Below are 15,687 nucleotides of genomic sequence, written 5' to 3'. Positions count from 1 at the left end.
GTTGTCGAAGCCACCCGGTCCACAGTATTTTGTTATAGCCGCCCGAGGAAACTAAGACACCACGCTTATTCTCTAAAGAGAACAGAGGCTGGCAGTGGGAAAGAGGGCCCGGAGCTAGTGCTGTGACATTTAGAACTTTTAAAGTAATTTATGAAAGTTTCAAACACATAAAAAAATAATACCACAGTATCAAGGGGAGCTTCTGTCTTAGCTGCCTTGTGAAAGAGAGAATGCTTCCTTACATAACTTCTGTAAACATAAGTCATCTTTACAGAATGAGCAATTATTTTGAAAGGTCCCTCTCATCGGGCACACTTCGGAACAAAGATTTCTTCTCTTCCCTGGGTTCCCAATGCCTCCATCCCTCGGCACAACCTCGCTGTTCGTCCCCTTGCCACCAGGCTGGGGAGCTGGAGGGCCAGATGTTTGCTAACTCACCCTGTGTCTCCAGAGCCTGGCCCAGCGCTGGGCAGCTGAACAAATGAATGTGTGAATGAGTGACCCCAGCACAGCGTACCTCTCCCACACTCCACCCCACCCCCAGACCTGCTCACAGCCCCTCCCTCTCAGCCCTCCCTCTTTTCTGTGGCCTCGTCCCTCCAGCTAGTCTGATCCGCCCTGCCCCTAGCTCTCCCAAGTCCTCTCTTTTCTTTCTTTTTTTTTTTTTTATGAGGAAGATTGGACCTGAGCTAATATCCGTCGCCAATCCTCCTCTTTTTGCTCAAAGAAGAGTGGCCCTGAGCTAACATCTGTGCCAGTCTTCCTCTGCTTTATGTGGAATGCCGCCACAGCAGGGCTTGAGAGTGGTGCTAGTTCCACACCCGGGATCCGAACCTGCAAACCCCAGGCCGCCAAAATGGAGGGAGTGAACTTAACCACTCAGCCACGGAGCCTAGGCCTCTCCTTCATCCCCATCCCCCCCACCCTGCAAGAATGGCAGCAGCAGCTTCTAGCGATTCGTGGCGTAGAGCAAGGACCCTAGAGTCAGACATGCCGGGATTCAAGCTGACTCCAGCTCATACAGATGGAACCGCCATGGACAAGCCTCGGTTTCCCCATCCTTCAAACAGAGATGATAACAGTGTCTCCTTCAGAGGACTATAGGGATGCGATAATATATGGAGAGCACATTTTGGACCTGGCAGGGCCGCGCATTCCACTTCAGAGCCCAGCGGCAGTGGTCCCAGCATCGTCCTTACCCTCTCTGAGCTGCTCACCTTGGCAGCTGTGGCGGTCGGCTGACAGCTGCATGCCTGGCCCACACTCACACACAAACCCGCCTTCTGTGTTCACACAGTGGCCCTCACAAGAGGAGCTTAAACATTCGTCGATGTCTGGGGAGAGAGAAAACATCCTTGCACAGCCCACTCTGAACATGTTGGGGTGCAGGGGGAAACTCTACCCCCCAAAGCCCCCGTGCCCACACCGGGCCTTCCTTCGGCCCCACCCCAGGAAGAAAGAGCAGGCACCAGGAGAGTCATCCAGCTATAAGGGAACCCCAGAAAGGAGAGGTGCAGGGGCCAGGCCCCTCCTTTTTGACCCACGCAGACCAGAAGACAGAGAGAATGCTGAGACAGACCCCCATGCGACGGCCCCACCCACGGAACAACCCCAAAAGGGCAGAGGGTAGTGGGCAGGAAGGCTGATGAAAGCCCCTTAAATGTTTATTGAGCACTGCCCGTGTGCAGCAGACCTGGAGGGGGCCGCTGAGGACACAAATGTGACTAAGACATGGCGCTCACTCTCCAGATGGTTACAGTCTGATAACGTGGCAGCCACGACACACACCCACGAGAGGCCAGCACTTGGCCGGGTGATATCTGCCCCACTGGGGAACGCCCGGCCACAGCAGGTGTGCGCTGGAGGACAGAGGGGCTGAGGGGACCAGGAGGCATCAGGAGGAGGGGGCCATCAAGTGGAGAGAGTCTGAGGGGCTTCTGGAAAGCACAGAGAATGCCCTGGGCCCAGAGTGACTGAAGCTCGGGTTCCTGTCGGGGCAGTGGGGGTGGGGGCTGGAGAGGTAGGTTAAGCCTCGGCTGTGGGTGCAATGGAGTCCTTCTGCCCGGGGTGCGGTGACTGGATCCCAGTGGTGCTTTAGGAAGATTCAGGCCTGAGGGGTGAGGGGAGCTCGGAGACAGAACTCCCCACCCCTACTTCATGGCATCCCTTCCTCAAATAAGAACCACGGCGGCTCTTGAGGACCTACAGGATCAGCTCTGCCCACTCCAGTCTCCCCTCCCCGGCCACCATGCCCACTGGATGACTCCCTTCTCCTTACCCGCACTTCCCACGGGCAGACCCTTCAGTATGACACCCACCGCCTCTGAGAAGCCCACCCTGACCAACCCCATCCCACTGGGATCCCTCGAGGCCCCCTGCCCTGCCCTTGCTTTGACATTGTTCCCTGGCTTTTCCTTGGTCCCATTTGCCTCTGCAAGGAGACGTGTGTGTGGAAAGGGCTCCCCAGCAAAGATAAGAATCAGGGGAGGACAAATTACTTCAATTTCCTGAAGGGGACGGTGCCATGAGCCCCAAGCACCAAAACTCCTTTAGTGAGACCCCGGACCCAACAGTTCTCCTTCTGGGAATAATCAGAGAGGCCGACACGAAGTGTCTTTTTTGAAGCATTATTTATAGTAGTGAAACATTGCAGACAAGCTAAATGAGGGCTAGCAGAGAGCAAGGTACTTAAATTACAGTGGCCATGAACGCAGCTGTTAAAAATTACATAGTAAAGACTCTTTTGTGCTCACAATATAAAGTTTAGTGAGAAAAATAATGAAAAAAAACTATAAAGTATGATCCCAGTTTTAGAAAACACACAGATCCGTCTGCCTAACACACACATACACACAGGTACACTCACTCGCAAACACAGACACACCCAGAGAAAAGGGCAGAAAAATAACTTCATTTTAGTAACAAATATCTCCGGGTAGGAACTTCTGGACCATGCTTATTTCCACTTTTCTTTTACTTTCCAAATGTTCCAAAATAAGTTATTTTTTTACTTTTATATTCAGAGGAAGAAATATTATTTTTACAAAGTCAAACCTCAGCAAAAAGCTTTCGCCTCTCTGGACAGATATGCAAGAAATTGGTCACAGTGGTTGCCCCTGGGGAAGGTGACAGACTTTGCGCGTCAGAACTTTTTCAAATCACGAGCAAATAATACGTTTATAAAATGAGTATTGAATGTCACCCTCCTGGCATGTTTCAAATGTCACTTTCCCAAGGGCGGCTTCTGTGGTCAACGCCACCTCCAGTCCCGGTCACCCGTCCTTCAGTGGGCCCTGGCACATTGCACTTCACCAGTTGCAGTCCCATTATATGAGACTGTCATTGTCCTTACTCGTCTCCCTTCCCCATATTAGAAGCAACATGACAGTGGGGAGGGACTAACTGCCCTCGTAACCCCAGCCGCTAGCTCGGTTCCTGGCCAGGAGAGGTACTCAGTAAATATTTGCGACAGAGCAGAAGGGACTATTTCTTTGCTTTGCAGGCCCACTCTCAAACTTCAGAGCCGGTCCAGGCTCAGCTTCGCCCCCCATCTCTCTGGAGATCATCCTGGCAGGACAGGGAGGACGCAGAATTCCCGCCCGCCCCCTCCCCCACTTCTCCCAGGTCTCTCACCGGTACACCTGATGCCGACAGCTGTCTCTGTCATCAAGAAGCCCACCGGGCACACTCGGGCCACCTCCTGACAGCCGCCGTGGTTACAGGTAAGGTCACAGCCATACTCCCCGCAGGGTCCATGGGCTTCTAAAACAGAAACCGCGCGTGTGAGCATGAGCCATGAAAAGTCCCAGCCACCCTTGCCTCCCGGGGCTGCCTCCGAAATTCTTGGGAAGGTGGCTCTGGAGGCAAACAGGCTTGAGTTAAATCCAGCTCTGCCACTTCCTAGCCAGGTAACCCCGGGGCAGCCACTAATCTCTGTGCCTCAGTTTCCTCATCTATAAACTAGGCATGAGAATGCCTACCTAATCAAGTTGTTTGAAGATGATACGATAGGCTACATCTCAAGGGCCCAGTGCCTGACACAGAATCCCAGGGTTAACAGAGTTCTTCCCATCAGCCATTGCCCGCCCCCAGCTACCTGGGCAGGTGGCCCCTTGCTCTCCATCCTGGCAGGAACAGACGTTGGGAGCGATGCAGATGCCACTCCCACAGCCAAAGGAGCAGAGGGCTGAGAGGAGAAATGCAGGTGAGAGAGTGGGGGCTGGGGCGCCCCATCAAGGAATGAGCGCCCTGCTGTGGAGGATGTTTGGGGCACAGGGACGGGCACTTACGAAGGGTGCAGTGCCCACTGCCCATGGAGGGCGCCCAGCCAGGGCAGCAGCCACTCCCGAACCCCGAAAGGCAGACGTGGGGGCCCAGCCGGCGTCTGCAAAAGAGGAGAGAGCACTTTCCATGTTCTGTATCAGGGGAGGGATTGGTCTACAGGGCAGTGAAAGCCTCCAGTCAGCCGTCAACAAACAGTTCTCAAGACACCCACCACCACCCCAGCCCCAGAGGGACAGTGGGAAGTTTCAAAAGAAAAATGACCCAGACAGTTTCTTCTGGAGGCAGGACAAAGGCGTGAGAGAACAGACACCAGCCTCCCACAGATATATGCCACATGAACACACAGCAAAGAGCGGCCAGGAGAGAGGGTCCTTAGAGACTGCAATGGATGCAGATCCCGGAGCTGGCTGCCTCAGGGCCTTTGCACTTGCAGTTCCCTTTATCAGGAAGGTTCCTCTTCTCAGCTCACTCCCTCCTTTCACCCCGATCTTTCTGCTCATGTCACTGTCTCAGAGAAGCCCTTCTCTTCACCCTTACTTTATTCTTCTTCATAACACTCACTTCCTGGGACATTAAATTACTTATTAATTTGTCAATCTGTTCATTGTCTGTCCCCCCTACCATTCCCTGAGGACAAGGGCTTCCTCTTTTGTTCATCTCAGCACCCAGAGCAGTGGCCAGCACACAGTAGGTGCTCCATAAATGGCTGTTGAGGGAAAGGTTGAGAAGGGAAGCCAGTAGAAGACAGGAAGAGGAAGGACAGCTCCAGAGGGGCTGGAGAGACGTCCCTCCCCCGGTGACATCTCTGGGGAGCAGGTGACGGTACCAGCGAGCTGCCCAGAGGAGTGAAGGGGACCCAGTGTGCCCCATGCTGGGCGAGGCACAACAGTACAGCCATGAACAAGACACTGTCCCCAGCTTCAAGGGACGTTGGGCAGACAAGGTGATAACAAGGTAGTGTGACAAGTGCCACAACAAAACAGGCTATGGAGCCCCCGAGAGGGTTAGTGGTGGTCTCCTGGATGGACAGCACTAGGCTGGGGCAGGAGAGAGGAATAGCAGCGGCTGGTGGGAATGGAGGAGGGGAGAGGGTGCTCCAGGCAGAGGGAACAGCCCCTGCACAGGCCCGGCGGGAGACAGAGCCAATGACGGGAACTAGTTCTGGGATGGGCTGGGCAGAGGGTGATGAAGTCCAGCCTGAGTGGCACCGGGAATCTCGGCAGCAGAATAGGGACAAGAAAACCCTGCCCGACTGTGCTCTGCCCGTGTGGCGGGGCTGATGGGAATATTCTGCCAGCTGGGCCATCTACAGAGCACACACAATCTGCCGGGCATGCAGCAGGCACTGGGGACATGGATGGAAAAGCCAGAGGCACCCCGCTCTTGGGGAGAAAAATCTGTGTCAAATGTGACAAGTATTCTGGAAAGGGAAACAGGGCCCATAGCAGCACAGAAACGTCTGCAGAAAACTCCCAGGAGCCTCCAAGAGGCTTTTCCCTCTCTGAAGTCATCACGGAGGAAGAGGGGGCCCTGGAGGGGGGGCTGGCACTGATGTCTCACCCGCTGCCCTTGCTGGAGCGACTATGGCAGCAGCCTGGGGAGGAGGAGGTGACACCTCCAGCTCCTCAGACGGGGGCTCTGAAAGGGGTGGGGGTGCAACCAAAGCGGCAGATGGAAGGATGCCCGAGAAGCTGGTGGAGCCCACCCTCAGGACGGCAGGGGCCAAGCGCCCGCCAGAGCGCCCCAAGGAGCCTCCTAGGACAGGCGGTGACCCGGAGACAGGTGGCGGGAAAGCTCTGAAACGCCACGGAGCCGGCCTGATCTGAGCAGGAACTGGTGGTGGGCTGCGGAACACACGTGCGAGCTGCGAGCCTGGCGGGGCCGCCCCCTTGCGCACCCCCACCGGAGGCCGTGGCCGCGGGCCAGGCCGCCCGCTGACACCGTGTTCCCTCGCTCGGAGCATCACGCACACATGCGCTCGGCCCGCGGCGGCCCGGCCTCGGCCGGGAGGAGACACGAGGGGAGGGCGGCATCAATCCGGAGAGAGCAAAGGGGCAAACACCCCACCCCCGCCCGCGTGCACACACAGGCGGAAGAAACCGAAACATAACCCAGAGAGACTCCAGCGGTTCCAAGGTCCATGGCATGCGCAGAGCCTGGACACCGGGAAAGCCCCCAGCTCCAGCCCGTGCGGCGGGGGAGGCCAGGCACTGCCAAGGCAGATCCACCGGCACGTTCGCGAACGAAAGCCAGCTGGTCCGGAGACCAGGAGGCACGTCCCGGGCTTCCCTCGCCAGGGGTCCGCGCTCCAGGGCAGTCTCGGATGGGCTCACCCAGCGTCTGGATCTCTGGCCCCGCCAGGTCCCAATCAGGACAGCCCCGGCCAGGGGCACAGAACGGACACCCTCCCAGAGCACAAGCTGCTGTCTCTTTGTCCGGATCCCCTGGGCTGCACCACGCGCGGACAGCGCCCTAGAGCGGAGCCCCGACCCACGGCTGCCGGCGGCTCCGGGGCGCCCCTCCGCGCCTCCCCGCTCCCTCCACGCCGGTAGCGCTCCCGCGGCAGGGCAGGGGAGGGGCGCGGGGCGCTTACCTCTCGGCCGCGAAGTGCCCGGGCGCCTTCCTCCCGGTGTAGCCTCGGGCCAGGGCCCCCGGCAGCAGGAGCGCGACGCAGGCGGCCCGGAGGAGCAGTCCGGCCCACATGACCGGCGGCGGCGGGTCCCCCCAGGCTCAGCTGGGCTCCCGCGCCGCGCGCGGGGGAGGGGGCTGCGGCCCCTCGCCCCTCCTCCTGGCGCCGCGGGGAGCGAACCAGCGAGCCCCGAGCTGGCACGCGGAGCCGAGCAGGGGGCCTGGGGACGCGGAGAGGAGGGGCCGGGGGCCGCGAGGGGACGCGGCGGACGGCGAGTGGGGGTCTCTGGCACCTCAGAGCCAACACACAAAAGGCAGCGCCGCCCGCGCGCAGATGGCCTCTTGGGGAGGCGCGGAGCCCTGGGCGGGGGCAAAGATCAGGGACCCCTAGGGGCGGGGTTTCGCCCTCGGCCCACACCCCCTGCCGGAGTTTGGGAGTCGGCTTCCTGCGAAGGGCTGTGGGCGTCAGACTGAGGCCAGGGGAGGAGAGAGACTCGGGGAAGCAGGCTGGCGCTGGAGGCTGCGCGCCCCGGGCATTGCTGGTCTCGGTGGAGCCCGAGACGCCTGTTTTGTCACGAGAAGGTGGGACGCTGAGACGTTTCTCTGCTGGGCACTTCTAGGCCGGCCCCCAGCCTACCAGCAGGTCTGCACCCTAACCCTGGGTGTGCAGGTCACCTGCTCCCTGTCCAGGGGGCACCAGCCGGTCTTGAACGCAGAGGCTCCTCTTTGCCCCCTTCGGCAGCTGCCCCAGGCCAGTCTGAGACTGTTAGGCAGGGGAGTGGTGAGCAGGTGGTGGGTGGAAATTGGATCATCCAGCTGGGAGGAAGCTGAAAGGATGACCAAATTCTACCCTCCTGGGATAAGGGACTCTCTCTACCTGTCAAAAGGCAGCCATCCAGTTTCCAGCAACTACATTTTAGGAAGTGTTTACCTCCTAGCTAAATAACCGGTTCGTTGCCTTGGTCTGCCTCTACAGCTGCCCTCCCACTGGCTACCCAGCCTGTGTCACTGAGGTCCTTAACACTGGTGGCCACGAACGAACATGGTATGCCAAGAGTGGCCTGGCCTCTTGCCACCTTCCTTCCAGACATCATACTTTCATTAACACAGCCTAATATTACTTTGCTTTTTTGGCAACCCCTTGATGCTGTTAGCTCATAACACGGAGTTCACAGTAAAGGAAAACCTGAGGTGTTTTCTGTTATCATGTCTTTATGTTGTTGTTTATTAAAACACACGCTGCTAAGCTCAGTTTGAACCCATGTGGCTGAGTTTTTGCAGATGTTCAAATTTAGCCCTGTTATCTCACGTTGTTAGTTTTGATCCATCTTCTAAGCTAAGCGACAGACTCTCAGCAAGCAGGTTACCAAGATATTCCGTGTCGTAAGACGAATGCAACTTCCATATTTATGGCCATTTTGAGTCCTAAGGACCCTCAGACTCCCAGGACATCTTTCCTTTTTGCCTCAAACGTCCGAAGGTGCACTTTCTCCCTCTCCCTCACTGTTGCTTATAAAGTGCTTCAATGTCCACATGGTCGGAAATCTTGCCTTGGATTATTCAAAAATAGGGATAAACATAAAGTCCTTCCTTCTCGTGGCCTGCAAAATGTATGGCACCCTTGGCCTTACGGTTTTTACCTGGACCACCACTCGATGTCAAGCAGGCACTCTTCTTCTGGGCACTGGACACCACCCACAAATTGTCACCACATTTACACGGAGGTTTCCTTTTGCACACCTGCCACGCCTCGTGCCATCTTCTCCCATACTCCAGCACACCTGACTCTACCCCTTTGTGCAGCCCCACCCCTCCACCTCACCCCTGTCACTCTGGCAAGCTGGCTCCATATTGTGCAGTGAGCAGCTGGCATAGCTGAGATGCCACTGTGTGCTTAAAGAGAATGCTCATCCACCCTCAGGAGCAGGCTAGTATTTAAGATGCAGTAAATTCCTACCGGTGAATTTCGAAAGCAGCAGCTTGCTCAACAGCTGCTGGCCTTTCTTCCCTTTCCCCTTCTTCTCTGACCTTAGGGCATTCACCTTGCTCCTCACAGCAAGAGTCTGCTTCTTTAGCTTGGCTTTTGCTATTTTCTTTTTCTTATCTTTTCGTGTGTCTGACCCCGAGGCTTTTCGAAGTTTGGACCCTCAGTCTCTAGCATCAAGCTGTTCCTCGTCAAGGACTAGTTTGGGCACATCCCTTGTACAGTCCCTCAATGCTTCCTCCTCACTTCTGTGGCTTGTGGCTCCTCAGTAACAAAAGGGACCCTCCACCAAAGGCGGAGGATCCGAGTTGTTGCTGGCTGCAGAAAGAAGGCCGCTGGCTTGTGACCCTTCCAAACGGTCATGGGATGAGTCAGTGTTTCTATTATTCTCCCAAAGGTCCCTTCGTGCAGAGGCCTGGAGTGAGGCAAGCTCGTCAGCGCCTACATGGAAAGGAGCCACTCCAGCTGGCTGTAGCAGAGCTCCACAGGCAACCTTTCACCCCTGGAGAGGTGATTAATGGTTTTCAAGAGAAGACGTGGGAGTGTGGCAGCAGAACATCAGTTTCCAAAGGCTTGCTAGAATTCAACCCTGAATATACCCAAGACTGTAGGAAACAAAAACCTGCAAGGACGCCCCTGCTTCCAAAGTCCAGACGATAAGTCCACTGATAAGTAATAACCTTCTACTCCATGTAGCAGGTCTCCACGGCTGCAGGTCAGACCACTGAAAAGCACCAGAATAATCATCCCACCACATTCTGTCTTTCTGACCTTGGCACCTTATGGTCAATCTTCTCATCTAGGATTAAACTTTTAAAATAATCATAATCTGGAGACCGTTGCTTGCCTGCCTCAATAAAGCTGGTCTCTGGCTAGGGGCAGGTCTTTTCAATTCAAACCATCACTTGAAGAACTCAAATCACAGTGTTGAGTTTCAAGTTCAAACCGTGGTTTTTGAGAGACGCTGATTACTTTTCCCTTAAGACCCTTATCCCCTACCCTCAGAAATCCCAGGAGTAAGCGAAAGAGAGCAGTAATGAAACACCAGGAACGCCTCCAGGTAAGGAGACCTACTCCAGAAGACCCCCAAAGCAGAGATGCCTCCTTGCCCTTTTCCTTTTAAGCTAGAATCTCTCAAAACCACAGTTTGAACTTGAAACCACAATTTTCCTGACACTGTATCAAAGGCTGGGCTTAAAGGAGCCAGCCAATATGCCTAGGATCAACCCCGTCCACTGCTGGGACAGAGCAGTCTTTATTCCCACTGGACCACGGGGGGGCCTGTGGGCTGACACTGACCCACTGAGCTGAAAGAAGACAGGCTCTGTTTGCTGGACAGGAGGGTGAATCCCAATGTGCCCTACTCCTATACTTTCCCACCAAAGGTTTACTTGATTCAATCAGAGGAAATAAAATCAGAATCCAAAGGGCATGTGGCAACAGGAAGCCGGGAGGTGTCTGAGGAGCTACTCGCCGTGGCCAAGGAGTAGCATCTGGGGGAAAGCTGGCTGGATGGTGCACACACATCTGGCTGTAAAATGTCAGGAAAGGCAACCCAAGCGACCCCCAAGCCCGGCAGGTTACTAACAGAGGCAACTAGGAACCAAATGTTGACTACAGAGTCAAGGGCAACCAAAGACCACTGAATTTTGAAAACCTAACAGCCAAACTCCTTGGGATCCCAGCAAGAGCAATCACATGGCAAAGGAGAGGTTCAGGTGTCATCTCACTGCTTGAGGAGCTGTTCCAGCAGCAAGGACAAGGGACTGCAGTAGCTGCCAGAAAGAAGGGAAACGAGCTTGCAGGAAATTGGGCACAGTGTGACTGGGATGCTGGAGAGCTGGGCAGCAGGAAGAAAGCAAAACCAATGGCTCTTTCTTCTTAGATTCTACTTTATTTGGTAAAACTCAGAAACTAACCACCAAATCACGTCCCCCCACCTCCTCCTCCTCTGAAGAAAGCAGTTCCCCAGAGACAAAAAGGCTGTGGCCTAGGGATCATCCACCATCTCCAGGTTTCATACTCGGGCAGCCCATGGCCTGGCGGTCAGGCCTCCAGACCCAAAGCTCTCAGAGGCAACAGAAGAAAGCAAAAGGAAGCTCTCACTTCAAAGACAATGAACCCCTCCCGCCCCTCTTCCCCCTACATACCACCTCCCACATCCCCAACCTAAAAAAAAGACAGCAGAGGACAATGCATGAGTGTGGGAGACACACACACACACAGAGCTTCCTTTCAGCCAAAGAGCTGCAAAACCCCTCCCTGGAAGGAGGACAATTGGTTACACCAATCAAGGCTTGGTGGCCCAAGGTGATGGCTGGAATTAGGTGAGACTGGTAAAAATCCAGGGAGAAAATATTTCACCTTCAGCCCATTCCCAGGTCTCCAGTGAACCGGTTTTAGTTCTAAGAAATCCCCATTTCCACAAGGGTGGGCTGTGGCTTCTGGGGCAGCTGGCTTGGGGAAAGGCTTCCCATGGCTGAGAAGACAGTGGTGGGGGAGGGGAGGAGGGCAAAGCCTTCAGGAGGGTCTGGGGAAGGGGATCCCTGCCCTTGGCTAATGGATCCGAGTTAGCTCCTCCACAACCTTGATCAGGTCGTCTGCGGTGGCCTCTCGCTTCATTCCACTGCCATCATCATACTGTAACGAGGAAAGAAGGGGACTGTGAGGGCCAAGAGGACACCCACCCTCCCCTGGGGAAGGGGATGCCCACAGCAGAGGCACCTGGCTCCACCACTGCCATGAAGGGGAGGAAGGACTCAGCAGCAGCCTACATCTCTCTTCAGGGGTACAGGTCAGCAAGGTCTACTGACGCAGAGCTGGCTCAGAGGCTGCCACCTGATGCACACTTCTCTCTCTTCCAGGACACCCCCCACAGGCACCATCTCCAGTCAGCAGTACCCCAAACTCCAGCACTATGGAAATTTCTCTTCCTTGCAGGAACCTGACCCTGCCTCTCCCTCTGGTGGGTCTGCTAGAGACCCTAGACATGCCTGAATGTGCCCTTGTTGTTTAAGTACAGAAGTCACGTGGGCAAAGCTGCTACTACAGCACCTAGCACCTGGTGGGTACCCAGGAGCCTCAGCTGCATCTCCTTGCCTTCCGACTCCACCTTCCCATGCGGGTAGAATATTTAGAAAGGGCCGCCAGCATCTGGGCATCGAGGAGGGGAGGCCCCTGGAGCTGACAGAGTCCTGGCATGGGGGGCCCAGCCATGGACTCGTGTAATTGGCCCAGAGCTGAACACACCGCACGGCTCACCTGTAGGTTTGCCACAACCTCCTGCATCTTGGGCCGGCTGATATCCAGGAAACTCTCAATCAAGTCTCCATCGATGAAGCCTGTGGCTGGTTCTGTCTTTCGCTCTGTATGAAAGGATCTCCAGGTGGAAAGGGGAGTTAAGGAATGAAAGATTATTTGGAAATATCCTTACCCTCAGTCATTCCCACGTCTGCGCAAGACCACAACCTAAAGCGATCATCAGGAAGAGAACAGGAAACAACAGTTCCGACAAGTCACATTGCTTTTTGGAATTGGAAAACATATAAAATTATTACTTAATCCAACGGTTCTCAACCGGGGTGTCCTCCAAATAACATTTTTAAAAATACAGATCAGACTCTCTTCGTGTAGAGCCTGGACATGTATGGATGTTTTCCACAAGTGCTCCAGGTGAATCGGATGTGCATGCCTGGGAAGAATGGTCTTCCAGGTCCAGCCTTGACCTTCACAGATGAATACACTGAGGCTCAGAGAGACAAGAAGCATGCCCAAAGTCCTGCTGGTTAGCAAACCGACACCACGTCAGGCGCCCCCTCCCTCCCCGGCTACAGCTGGGCCATGCCGCCTTGTAACAGAGCCTGACCAGCCTCAGACTGACCGTCGTCAGAGCCCTCTCGCTTCACCCCTGGGGAGGGCTTTTGACATTTCCCGCAACAAACAAACTTCCAGCAGCACCTGGCTCCTGGGTGTCCTTGGGGGCTGATCCCTGGGCTTCTGGAGTTTCTGGCTTCTTCACTTTTCCCCTCCTCTGCTAGCCTCTAGCAAGGGTCCTCAGACACTGCTGCCCAGACAAGACCTCTGAAAAGATGTTCCCATCTTGTGATCTAACCTTACTGGTTGACGTGCAACACCAGGAAGGCCAGAGGCAGACCATTTCAGGAACATCATGTACGTGTTCAAGGTGAACCAGGTGAAGCTGGGTGATAAGGACATGGGAATTCATTATACTGCTCTACTACTGTGTGTTGGAAATTTTCCCTAAGAAAATGTAAAAAGAAAAAGCCTGTTCCCCACAGGAACTAGTCAAGACATTTCCTGAACAGACAGCGGATTCCAGGAGCAGCTTAGGGTAATACAGCTCTCTGCCCATCCCAGGTCATGCTTCCCAGCAAAGGGATGCCTCTGGGAAGGATATAAGGAGTGCTCGATCTTGCCCACACTTTTGATGACTTTATTGAGTCGATTCTGCATGTCCAACAGGAGGTTGTACCAGCTCTCTGACAGTGAGGTCACCAGCCCTGAAGAAGCAAAGGGAACAGTGAACTGCAGAGTGCTCCAGAGCCCATAGCGAGTGAGCACTTTCTACCAAGGGCCGCCCAGGAAAGCAGCACAAGGAGGGACAAGCTGGCCGCAGCCTCCTCTAGTAAGCTCCTAGATCGTGTCCAATTGCTCTCCCTCATCCCTCAGAATGGTGCTCCCAGGAAGGAGGCCTGTGTGGAAGTGGCCCTGCAGCGATCAACCTTACCAATCATGCCATTGACGGTGCCGAAGAGGACCGAGCCCTGTGTGGGGGTGGAAGTTTCACCCAGATTCTGCATAACCAGAGAGCCGTGGCAAAAGACATTGACAAACTCGCCCAGGTGGAAGAGCCCGACCTCCTGAAGGTGTTGCCGCTCCTCATCAGTGGTGGCAGCGCTGAAAAGCAGTGTGAGACTCACCACCAAAACCTCCTGTCCCCATCACGAGGCCCCGACAAGGACCACATGCAGTGGACACCATGTGCCAAGCTTCCCTGGTGAACCCACACACTCCACAGCAGAGAAGCTGGTCTAAGAGGGTCATTTTTATGGCCTCTGATGCTCTCATGAAAATCTCTACCTCTGTGAAGGAGCACCCGAGCCTGAGAGAGCACCCAACGTCCTCATTCGCCAGAGACCCAGGGGCTCCGGCCCAGCCCCGCATTCCCATAGCTGGCCACTCACCTATCCTTCTGACACACAAACAAGTTAAAGGCATTTTCAGCCCCCAGGAAATTGTCATCGTCCAAGATTTCCACAGCACTCATCCAGTTGGGGTTAAAGTCTCGAGCAATCTTAAAACAGATAAGGTGCAATAAGAAAATAAAGTCAGCAGTCTGCACAGAAGCCAGTTCTGGGACTCGTCTTCCTTTAGCCAGAAGCCAAGAGCCTGCCCTGCAGAAGATACGGGCCCATGACTAACGACTGCCACTCCAGGTGCTCTCCCCCTACCTCTGGCCAGCACAGCCCTTTTGGTGCAATTGCCCAGAAATGGAGCCCACTCAGAGGTGAAGTTGGGGGTCTCTAGAAATACTTCATCGATGCAGAACGTACGCTCCAGGGAAAACACCTCTGCCCCACGGGGCTTGATTACTCCTCACCAGCACAGAAACACGTGCAGGGTCCCGGCTGAAGCAAGAAGTCTGCCCCACCCCCCAACTACCTCTTCGAAGTTTCCCTCCATGGGCTTGTAGGCGAGCAGCAGCACGGAGCGCATCAGGTCGCCCACCAGGATGAAGTCGCCCTTGGTCTTCAGGTAGAGGGCCATGATGTTGTTGTAGTGATTGCACTCCGTGCGCAGCTCCTTCTCTGTCGTCCACTCGTAAAGCCGCACCTGGGAGGGCGGAGCCCGTCTCAGCCCGAGGGGCCCGGATCCTCTCAGAACGACTGCCCCCTTCCCCTATCCTCCATCTGCAGCACCACTTACCACAGTGTAACACGGGATGTGAAATGGTGTGATGTAGGACTTGATGGACATTTTTTATTTTAGTTTTATATATTTATGAAATATGAAAATAGAGCAAGCACATGAAACTAATAATACAAAGTTTTCCTTTACATAAAAAATGAGTCAGTATAAAGACAAATATTAACCAAATAGTAACGCAAGTAATACTATGGATATGACAAAAGATGGTCCTCTTAGGACTGAAGTTTGGCAACTGACCCACAGAAATCTCTCTGGAAGAGAAGACCCATCTCCAATTCCTGATCAGATCAGCAACAAGATCACCCCCCAACAAACTGCCTTTCCTGAAGCCCTCTCAAAACGCGTACATTCCTGGAACCTCTGATGTGAACCCAGTGAGCAGAGACAACGGAAAGGAAAGTCCAGCAGAAAAAAATGCTGTCCAATAACTAAAGGACTCTAGAGCACTAGAGTCTGTGACCACCCCTCCACCCAAAAGGGAAAAGGACTTTTTTTTTTTCCTCTGCTGCAGTGTTTCTTCAGTGTCCACCACATCTCCAAACAAATGAAGATGCTTTATCATCTGCGGACAGAAGGACAGATACTCGGCACAAACCGGTCCCAAGGCAGACAGACAACTCCCTGGAAAAGCCCGCCCTGGCAGACCTTTCAGGGTCCAGGTGGCTCCCCCCATGGCCTCTGCACACAGAGAAAGTCCTGGACAGAACATATGAGACCATGATTTCTTGAGATGTCCCCAAAGAACCCTAGCCCCAAAGGTGTGTACTCCAAGAGTCACCTGTAATAATTACAACGGGAGGGTGGAGGGTACCCACAACACCTCATCTTTGGGTAAGCTCAGC

General features: G+C 54.6%; 2 protein-coding genes across 5 annotated transcripts in view; both read right to left on the bottom strand.

Moving 5' to 3' along the window:
* Nucleotides 1-7,545, bottom strand: part of VWCE (von Willebrand factor C and EGF domains) — a 35,509-nt gene extending 27,964 nt beyond the window's left edge. For all 4 annotated transcript variants that reach the window (XM_046642821.1, XM_046642823.1, XM_046642822.1 and 1 more), the window contains exons 1-5: nt 6,878-7,545; nt 4,290-4,384; nt 4,097-4,186; nt 3,634-3,762; nt 1,218-1,334 (exon numbers count right to left, since the gene is read on the bottom strand). In XM_046642821.1, coding sequence (XP_046498777.1) covers nt 1,218-1,334; nt 3,634-3,762; nt 4,097-4,186; nt 4,290-4,384; nt 6,878-6,987 — 541 coding nt within the window. In that variant the 5' untranslated portion in view covers nt 6,988-7,545. The remainder of the gene's footprint in view (nt 1-1,217; nt 1,335-3,633; nt 3,763-4,096; nt 4,187-4,289; nt 4,385-6,877) is intronic.
* A 3,223-nt stretch (nt 7,546-10,768) lies between these two features.
* Nucleotides 10,769-15,687, bottom strand: part of DDB1 (damage specific DNA binding protein 1) — a 29,196-nt gene continuing 24,277 nt past the window's right edge. Inside the window, exons 22-27 of the mRNA XM_046643752.1 lie at nt 14,579-14,749; nt 14,101-14,210; nt 13,644-13,813; nt 13,314-13,416; nt 12,158-12,281; nt 10,769-11,536 (exon numbers count right to left, since the gene is read on the bottom strand). Of these exons, the coding sequence (XP_046499708.1) occupies nt 11,453-11,536; nt 12,158-12,281; nt 13,314-13,416; nt 13,644-13,813; nt 14,101-14,210; nt 14,579-14,749 (762 nt within the window). The 3' untranslated portion in view covers nt 10,769-11,452. The remainder of the gene's footprint in view (nt 11,537-12,157; nt 12,282-13,313; nt 13,417-13,643; nt 13,814-14,100; nt 14,211-14,578; nt 14,750-15,687) is intronic.

Source organism: Equus quagga, chromosome 17 (genome assembly GCF_021613505.1).
Source record: "Equus quagga isolate Etosha38 chromosome 17, UCLA_HA_Equagga_1.0, whole genome shotgun sequence".
Classification (NCBI taxonomy): Eukaryota; Metazoa; Chordata; class Mammalia; order Perissodactyla; family Equidae; genus Equus; species Equus quagga.
Note: the sequence above shows the minus strand (reverse complement) of the source record. Positions and strands in the feature narration are given on the sequence as shown.